At 41.9% G+C, this 9,675-nt stretch overlaps 1 protein-coding gene and 1 long non-coding RNA gene across 2 annotated transcripts; one reads left to right on the forward strand and one right to left on the reverse strand.

Moving 5' to 3' along the window:
- The first annotated feature begins 1,174 nt into the window (after positions 1-1,174).
- Positions 1,175-2,037, forward strand: LOC117771162. Its single transcript, XR_004615523.1, has 2 exons — positions 1,175-1,470; positions 1,622-2,037. It is a non-coding gene; the product is annotated as an uncharacterized LOC117771162 (long non-coding RNA).
- Positions 2,038-4,467: 2,430 nt separating this feature from the next.
- LOC117770697 lies at positions 4,468-7,670 on the reverse strand. The gene is made up of 6 exons (XM_034600349.1): positions 7,630-7,670; positions 6,082-6,252; positions 5,905-6,025; positions 5,675-5,820; positions 5,365-5,474; positions 4,468-5,288 (listed from the first exon to the last, which is right to left on the reverse strand). The coding sequence occupies exons 1-6, from the start codon at positions 7,668-7,670 to the stop codon at positions 4,636-4,638; spliced, it is 1,242 nt and encodes a 413-aa protein (XP_034456240.1). The 3' UTR covers positions 4,468-4,635.
- Positions 7,671-9,675: the final 2,005 nt, after the last annotated feature.

Below are 9,675 nucleotides of genomic sequence, written 5' to 3' on the forward strand. Positions count from 1 at the left end.
TTTATTAGATGGATTAACACTCTAAATAAAGACCCAATATCAAGAGTTAGGGTTAACGGACACTGCTCTCAATTCTTCAAACTTAAGAAGGGGGTTCGGCAAGGAAATCCAGTGTCTCCTATTTTGTTCGCACTGAATATCGAACCGCTGGCCGAGTTAATAAGGGGTAATGATCAAATTGAAGGTATAGCAGATGAGGGGGGCATGATGCATAATATATCGTTGTTTGCGGATGATATTCTTTTGTTTATAAGAAATCCATTGTCATCTATTCCAGCGGTTATGCATTGTTTGAGGAACTATGGGGAAGTTTCAGGACATAAGGTTAACGAGGGGAAATCGGAAGCAATGATGATTACAGGAAGCTGGCCTACACAATTGGACAGACTTGTGAGATTTAGCTGGTCGAAGGGGGGCTTTAGGTACTTGGGGGTGATTTTGACTCCTATTTCTTCTAAATTATACAGCGCAAACTATGACAAACTTATTTCCCAGATCAAAAATGACTTGGAAAGGTGGGAGATGCTTCCCCTTTCTTTGGTTGGGAGGGTAGAAACCATTAGGATGAATGTTCTGCCAAGGCTGTTATTTCTCTTTTGTTCTCTTCCTATTGTTGTCCCGGTATCTACTTTTAAGCTCTTAGATAGGCTGGTTTCCCGATTCATATGGCAGAACAAGAGGCCTAGAGTGAGACTCAAAGTTCTTTGCTTACATAAAGAGAAGGGCGGCTTATCTTTGCCTCATTTCAGAAGTTATTACTGGGCAGCACTTAGAGTACTGGTCTCCTGGATGAGATTGGATATGGATACAAAATGGGTACATATAGAGCAAAGTTCAGTAAACACATCACTCTCAGCCCTCCCCTATCTGACGACAATTGCATGGCGTAAACTCAGGATACAAAATGAATGGGTTAAGTATACTTTAAAGGTTTGGAAGAAAATAAGACAGGTATTAAACCTACCGTTATCTGTATCTGCCTGCTAAATTAGACAGTGGTTTTAGTAGATGGGCGGAGAAGGGTTTGACCACAATAAGTCAATTATTTGAAGGAACGACTCTCAGGGCTTTCGCACAACTTCAAGCAAAGTATGGTATTGAAGCTAATGATCTATTCCGATATTTCCAACTTCAGCACTATTTGACCACACACAAGGAATGGGACAAAATTAAGTTAACACCAGGCAATTTTGAACAGTACTGGGTGGAGATAGCTGAGTATCTAATTCAAACAAAACATATAATATCCTGTTTATACAGTATAATTCATATGGATACATCTATTGACACATTGGATATAAAAGGTAAATGGGAATTGGAGGCTAACACCATTATTGCAGATGATGAATGGGAAAGCTCTTGGGTGTCCTGGCACAAATGTTTAAGTAGTCCAACCTGGAGAGAATTTAGTTGGAAGCTAAGAATGAGATATTTTAAAACACCCATAGTAATAGCTAAGTATGACAAGAAGTATTCCCCTCTCTGCTGGAGAGGTTGTGGTCTAATAGGGGACTTTTCTCACATTTTCTGGGATTGCCCTAAATTGCAGAGGTTCTGGGAGGAGGTGAAGAGGGAGATACGTGAGATCTTGAACTTAGACAGTTCGATTGACCCACAACAGCTGATTTTGGGAACTACACCTTCAAGGGGGCTAGGGAAAAACGAATTGTATATGATCAGAGCTATGATGTTAATTGCCCACAAAATTATCACAGTAAACTGGCTCAGGCCCCACCCACCTACCGTGGACCAGTGGACCCAGAGGCTCCAGGCTGTGAATTGCATGGAAAGTTTAACTGCAAGCCTACGACTCCAGATGGACATTTACTTAGCAAAATGGACACCTGTTATAATGTATCCGTTAAAATGAACATTCTGTTGACATTTGACTGGACAAGCTGGATTGAATATGAAACTATGTGAACCCATTGGGATAACCCTTCTGCCATTTGTGTTTTCTTTTTATTTGGTCTACACTTGTAATATTGTATGACATGCTGTGTGAGACTCACTGTCAAGGAACTTGTTCTAATAAAAGTTTTTAAAAAAAAGAAATGGATCAGATAGAGTAAACTTAGAGAATGTTTTTTACACAGCACAGCGCGTCTCTTCTTTAATCTTACCCTTGCTCTGGTTCGTGGCGCCTGCCATTTGCCTCAGAGGTGTGAAGACGATGCAGTTTCCTATAAAATACAACAGGACAAAAAGTCACGTTTATGAAAAAAACTTAACGAGAACAAACTCTTAAGTCTCAGCAGTTCGTACATATTTAAACATACACTAGTTCTGCTCAAGCACTCATTGCTCTCTTCTTCTTTTAGCAACTTTCTCGCTAATCCCACAGTTGTATACACGCTATTCAGATACGCGCGTTAGTTAGCTTAGCAATTAGCAATGGCTTCTTTCTTTAGCTTAGCTCTTACCGTAATTTGGGGATTGTGCGCTCGTCTTTTCTGCTTTGACTCCTCCACACTGGGGCCGCGGCTTTGCTTTCCGACGCAGTCATCCCCTCCTCCAGGGAAACAGTGTGGTGTTGACTCCAGCCAGTGTTTTACACCGAAAACCGAGTTTTGCGTAGTTCGATGAGAACTACGCAAAACGACAGCCTGGAGTTTTTTGTTTGCGGGAGACAGACGCTTCATTCATGAGGCTGTGATTGGACGAGCCCTCTGATGTGGCATCTTCAGGAATGGACATATTCACGAGTGTGATGTTTTCAGAGTATGACCTTTTCACTTTTGAAGCAGCGGTTATAACAGTTTTTATAAACTGTAAAACATCAAAGCAGAAAATGGCTCTGAACAAGAGAATACAAAGATGGTTTTGGTTGGTTAGGAAGAACCCAGTCTGGTTCTGACATGTTAACCACATAACAGAGAAGCTCAGTGTACTTTTTAACCAACACATCCCGCAATCAGGGATTTAAAAACTTTAAAAGGATTTACAAGAAATCATAAAGAAAAAGGGGTTTTAAAATATGTATTTACATGAAAGTCACCTGTCACATCATGGATTATGGTGGAGAAGGGTGGTGTTTGAGGGACACACTGACTCACAAGGTAGTCTGGGCCAAACAAAACATGAACTGGCTTTAGAATGGCTGATAATTACCGTGTACAAATTTGAGTTTGTTACTGCTGATTATTCCAAGTGATATACTCAAATGCATTGAACAATTTATATAGGATGAGTAGGTGACTGAGGACCAGTTTACTCTTTCTGGTGTTAAGTTAATGTAATTACATGATTCTTGCTGATCTAGCTTTGTACCCTCATAGATGAATGCATTTATTGTAAGTCGCTTTGGATAAAAGTGTAGAGTTTTTTAATTGAATACTGGGAAAGTTTAATAGCAACAATAGGACAATTGAAGTCCAAATTATTGGAGTCAACAGCTTAGTATGCCATGGACATGTGAATATGGTGCTGAATTTTTTCCTGTAATTTTGGAGGACAAATGTTTGGGATTTTGTCACGCGATGACACAGCAGATATTCTTTATATGAATCACAGTGTTTTGGTATCAGCAGAAAGACTTCTTAGAAAACTGTACAGTGGTGCCACTCTCTCCATTCCAACAGATTTTCTTGGATGAGCTTGACAGACATGCAATGGTAACAATGTATCATCAGATGTAGCCTGGAAATTGTATCACTGATAACACTCATTATAGCATACTTACTTATATAAGGCAAATCTATTCAAGCTACAATTTATGATTCTATAATTATACTTGCCTGACGTATTTATAGGAGAGATTTTCTTAAAAGGGAGTTAGTACCTTTTAGAAAAAGGTGTAACCTCTGCACCACTGAGTGAAACTATATTGATTTGCATTTGTAATTTACATGTGAAAGCCTCCCCTAGACCTAGGAGCAGGGGGGGTCAGCTGCTTCTCAGGCTTGTAAAACTGCCCGAAACTGGAATCCAACGTCAATTTCCGGCAGTTTTCTGTGCTGCCTGCAGATTCCTGTGAACAGTTGTTAACCTGAACTTCCACAGAAATTTACAGGGGCATTAACTGACAAATTCTTCTTTTCATTCAGTGAAAATACTCTGAATGCACAACACAGAGCGGGTGAGAGCTAGAGACTACCACTGTAGTGAGGAAAACAATCTGGCGACGACTGGAAGGACGACCAGGATGGATATACTGCCGGTAATGACCGAATGAGCTGCAGTTGTGGTGACTGTAACGGTTCTGTACAAAGCTGGGACTCAGATGCAGAAGGAAACAACGGAGACCAAAAATTAAGTTCAAAATAAAACTTTACTTGAATAATCCAGGGGTCATACACGGGTAGGCAGTCAGAGAAGCAAACAAGTACATTCAGGGAAAAGGCACAAAATCCAAAGTCCGTAATCCAGGCAGAGTCCAAAGCCAGATAAGCAAACACAAGGAACTTAACGCTGGAGAGCATGTACACACGAAGGAGACGATGGCAATCTGGCAGAGGGTGAGTGGAAACACAGGGTATAAATAGGGCTAGCTTAATTACAAACAAGGTACAGGTGTGTGGGGAAACCAACAGGAAGTAAAACTAGACACTAGACACAAGAACCCTGACAACAAAATAAAACAGGAAGTGAATACAAATAGAAACAGACTGAACAGATTCTTACAGTACCTCCCCCTCAAGGGACGGCTCCAGAAGTCCCCGGTTGGTCCGGGTGATGCCGGTGGAAATCCTTAATCAAAGTTTTACCATAAATGTTCCTAGAAGGGACCCAGGACCTCTCCTCGGGCCCATAACCCTCCCAGTCCACGAGGTACTGAAGTCCACGGCCCCTGCGGCGGACCGCCAGAAGGCGCCTAACTGAGTATGTTGGCCCCCCCATCAATGACCTGGGGGGTGGAGGGGGTCTGGAGGAGGGAGCCAGCGGACTCGTCCTGACGGGCTTGACCTTGGAAACATGGAAGGTCGGATGGACCCTCATGGTCCTGGGGAGCTTGAGCTGCACCGCCACAGGGTTTACCACCTTTGTGATGGGGAACGGACCAACAAATCTGGGTGCTAACTTGCGGGACTCCAGGTGGAGAGGAAGGTCCTGGGTGGACAGCCAGACTCTTTGGCCAACTCTGTAGTGCAGAGCTTGAGACCGACATTTGTCAGCCACACGCTTGTATCGGCTGGAGGTGCGGAGGAGAGCCGCCCGGGCTCTTCTCCAAGTGAGATGGCAGCGGCACACCAAGGCCTGAGCAGATGGCACCGTAATCTCCTCCTCAAGCTCAGGAAACAGGGGTGGCTGATATCCATATACACACTGGAAAGGAGAAAGTCCTGTGGCTGAGACAGGGAGAGAATTATGAGCATACTCAATCCAGATCAAATTTTTGCTCCAAAGCGAAGGATTTTGTGACACCACACAGCGGAGTCCTGTCTCCAGCTCCTGGTTGTAGCGTTCTGTCTGGCCGTTCGACTGGGGGTGAAAACCGGAGGAGAGGCTGGCTGCCCCCGGTCCGACACCACATCCTGAGAGAGTCCGTGTAATCGAAAAACATAACATAACCTCTGCCGTCTCTTTGGCAGAGGGACAAAATGAGCCATTTTAGAAAATCTGTCCACAATGGTGAGTATAACTGCGTTACCTTCTGAAGGTGGCAGTCCAGTAACAAAGTCAATGGAGATGTGCGACCAGGGTCGCCGGGGAATGGGCAAAGGGTGGAGCAGACCGTAGGGCCCCTGCGAGAGGTCTTATTCTGGGCTCCTGGACATCCTCCCTCAGCGTGGACCACCAGAAACGTTGACGAAGGAGACTGATGGAGCGGGCAACCCCTGGGTGACAGCTGAAGTTGGAGGAGTGTCCCCACTGCAGGACCTGCGGACGGAGAATGGGCAGAACAAAAAGACGATTCTCCGGGCAGCCTGCCGGGATTTCTGCCCCCTCCAGCGCTTGTCTGACCCTTTCAGCAATCCCCCATGTCACAGCTCCAATGACGCACGTACACGGCAGGATGGTGGCGTGGGTTCCGGGGGTGTCTACACGCTCAAATTGGCGGGACAGGGCATCAGCCTTGATGTTTCTGGAGCCAGGGCGATAGGACAGAGTGAAATCAAATCGATTAAAAAAAGTGCCCACCTGGCTTGACGAGAGTTGAGTCCTTTAGCAGTCCTTATGTACTCCAGATTTTTGTGGTCGGTCCACACCAAAAACGGCTGCTCAGCCCCCTCCAGCCAGTGTCTCCACCCCTCCAGAGCCAGCAGCTCCCTGTTGCCCACATCATAATTCCTCTCAGCAGGAGAAAGCTTCCTGGAAAAGAATGGAAAATGTAATGTAATTCATAGCTCAAAATGCCCACGACAGTGAATGTTTTGCTATGTTACATGTGACTGAATAAAAACTAAATTGATTAATAATTACTTCTGAATACAACAGGCAGCTGGAATGTTCTATTGTTTTAAGACTAACATTCTATCTTTGACAAGCAGCCCTCCAAACACAATCAAATTGTCAATTCTCATTGTCTTCAGTTTTCAGATGCATCTGTCAGCAGTCCTAAATTCAATTTAGAAATCAGTGCCTTCCAAAACCATTAGAAATTACTGTTACACAAACGATTGATAGGTCTTTTATCCATCTAAGCTGTCACTGCTATGGTTTCGATTTGTAAAGGACCAGGTTGAGGTGGGGAAAATGTAATTGTTAAAAAAAAGATTGTTAACAAGTCAGGGTCCTGGTTTAATTACCAACTGCTGGCATGAGATGGGAAAGCTAAAATACGTGTGTCACTGCCGCTCTGAACAGCCGTTACTTGAACTAATCCTGTGAGATTTAAGAGTTCCATTGGCAGACTTTGGAAAATAATTAGAGGGTTTTAATTCATTGGGGAAGAGATTCTCCATCAATAGTCAATTTGGTATAGGTGTTTTGCATGTTTTAAACCTGTCTCCTGTGACCTCTCCAATAACTATCCATCCATCCATCCATCCATTGCATCAGGCACCATATCTTCAGGACATAGCTTTACGGTGGAATTGTAAGGTGAAATATGATTGAAAGTGGTTTGAACACCTGTTTGATTAATTTAAATGTTTCTGTGTCTGCAAACAGATCAGCAGTAATCCTTACATTAGATTCCTCATACAATTCATGTACATTTCTGATATGAAAATATTTTAGGCTGCACTGTTTGTGGTATCTTGAAATTTGACAACAGGTTTAACCGGATTCAAACAAATGTTTTGTTTGAGGGCATATAATGTTCATAGCCAAGATACTAATCAGAAACTACGAAGCAATATAAAGTATTATGTATTCAGCAGATACCGTATTTGACAGTGACAGTAACTAACCTAAAAGAGGTACTGTACTTATACTTGAACACCCGTGTGTTATTCATGTGGATTGTATTACTACATTAAAACAAAAATTGTAAAACACAACGTAGTTTGTCTTGTATTTGGTTTAATTGAACATTTTCTAGTTGGAGAAGACATGACAAAATGTCACAGATTTGTTAAAGCCCCTACAAGTAGTTTTTAACTGGTTATGAAATGGTCTAATTTTAATATTGCTGCCTCTTTATGACCTACAACAGCAAATGAGACAGTCAGGGAGAAAACTGGCTTTTTTTCTATATTATTTTGTGGCAGCTGTGGCTGAGCGGTAGGGTGGTCGTCCTCCAACCAGAAAGTCAGCAGATCAATCCCTGTCTTCCCCACCTGCATGCCGAAGTGTCCTTGGGCAAGATGCTGAACTAGAAGGGGAAAAAAAGTGCTGTTAATAGATGCAATGTATGAATGTGTGTGTGTCATCAAGACTAGAAAGGTGCTACATAAATACAAGGGGACAGAAACGGGGGGGAGCAAGCAGGGCTACTCACTTTGCTTAAGGCTAACCCATACTGACCAGTGCTCCCGAGTCTGCTCCTCGTCAACTCCAGGTCTCTTACAAACAAGATGGATGTGATCAGAATGGGATTACGCCTCATTTTGTGACTATCATCCCTCGCTGAACAACAGCATCCCGGACGATCAAAGTATCTGGCTGCTCTGTTTACAAAGCAGGCAGAATGAAGGACTCTGGGAATTGTGCGGCTTTAGGACAAAATGAAAGATTTATGAAAGCAGTCATTTTTTTATTTCCCGTAAAAGGGGCTCAAATTTCAACCCTCACCAACACCATTATAACTTTAAAAGGTATGAACAACTTTCCAATAAACAACTCAATGAATTATACACAACTTTTCCTCCTTAATATGAGACAAGGGCCCTGTCACGATATACAGTGCACCATCAGGCCACACTGGTTTGGCAATATGACTAACCTCAAAACCTCTAGTCGAAAAGGTCACCGTCCAATATACCAACCAACAGACACACAGAGGGGGAACTGATAAGTCTTCACATCTGATTGCTGCTTTAATTACAAACAGAAAAGTATTTCTCAAAATGTAATGTACATGATAACAAATTAATAATTTTGTCCCTTTTATGTGTTCATTCTGCTAGTGTATTTGTGTGCATATCTGCAGACACACTCTCTAATCCTCTAGACAATGTCAGCCAAATGATGTTTATTAATAACCCAACTGGAGCATATGGAGCGAAATAACTGACATCATCACCCTGCTGGCACTGTATCCTTTCCAACCCCAGGAGAAATCCAATTATAGGCATTGGAGGCCAGGTGATGGAATAGGGTTACAGCACATGGATTCCTTGCCAGTGTCACTTTGTTTTGTGTCTGTTCTATCAGACAACTTCTCACCCTATCACCAACACAGTTCATAGAAAATCAATTATTAAAATACGATGGAAAAACAGAACAAGAGCATCATGACAGATATTTCTTACATTATTCAAAAAATATGGTTTGAGTAATGAATTCCAGCACATTTCCTAAATCATACCCATTTGTCTTCCAAGGCAATAAAATAAGTAAAGAGGACTTTCATTTACTGTCAATTATAGAAAATATTGTCTTGTACTGTGAAATGTATAAAATAAGCAGCCTACGACAAACATTTTGAACTAGCTTTAAAATCTTTTTTTTTTTTTTATGAACTCTGGATCAAATGACCATGAATAATATGACTGCAATTCTCATACATACATGCAGTTTCTTCAAATACCACCAAACATGGAAAAAAAGACTGATGAAGATATTTTAATGAAGAAAACAAAGCTTAAAGGCACAGGGTTGAAAAACAGTCTGGCAAACTGGAACAGACAACAAAAGTCTAAATTGAAGAAACACAATGGAGCATTATTGGCAACAACAGCCGATGATCTGATGAAAACTTGGGCAAAGGGCTGGAAATAAGAAGTGCAACTCTCATTGGGAATGAGGAGCACGGGCAAGGCAGACAGGTTAATGGAAACAAAGAGAAAAGGAGATGAGCAGAAGGAGGCAGGGGCAGGTAGAAGAAAGACTAGATTTGTTTATTAAATAGATGAATCCATTATATTACACATGCTGAGATCAAAATTGTAATTGAAAAACCTTGCCTCTATTAACAGGGATCAACAGCAATAATGCTTTAATGTATGTTACTCTTAATTTAAATGGTTATGAGTCACTGAATGGCAGCAAACTTCATAAGTTATTCATGAGTTCATAATAAAATAAATAAATATAGAAAGATGTTGTAGTATATTACAAGTATATTAGATTACAAGGATTAGTGAATTTCTGTGAGATCTTTATAGGAATCAAATGTTCCTGGAACAT

The sequence above is a fragment of the Hippoglossus hippoglossus genome, chromosome 11, assembly GCF_009819705.1.
Source record: "Hippoglossus hippoglossus isolate fHipHip1 chromosome 11, fHipHip1.pri, whole genome shotgun sequence".
Classification (NCBI taxonomy): domain Eukaryota; kingdom Metazoa; phylum Chordata; class Actinopteri; order Pleuronectiformes; family Pleuronectidae; genus Hippoglossus; species Hippoglossus hippoglossus.

Coding starts and splice junctions, on each gene's coding strand:
- LOC117770697 (XM_034600349.1), bottom strand. CDS start 7,670: ATGCAGGTGGGGAAGACAGGGATTGATCTGCTGACTTTCTG. Junction 6,253..7,629: donor ATTGATCTGCTGACTTTCTG/GTTGGAGGACGA, acceptor ATTCTTTTCCAG/GAAGCTTTCTCCTGCTGAGA. Junction 5,821..5,904: donor CATGGGGGATTGCTGAAAGG/GTCAGACAAGCG, acceptor CTCCGTCCGCAG/GTCCTGCAGTGGGGACACTC.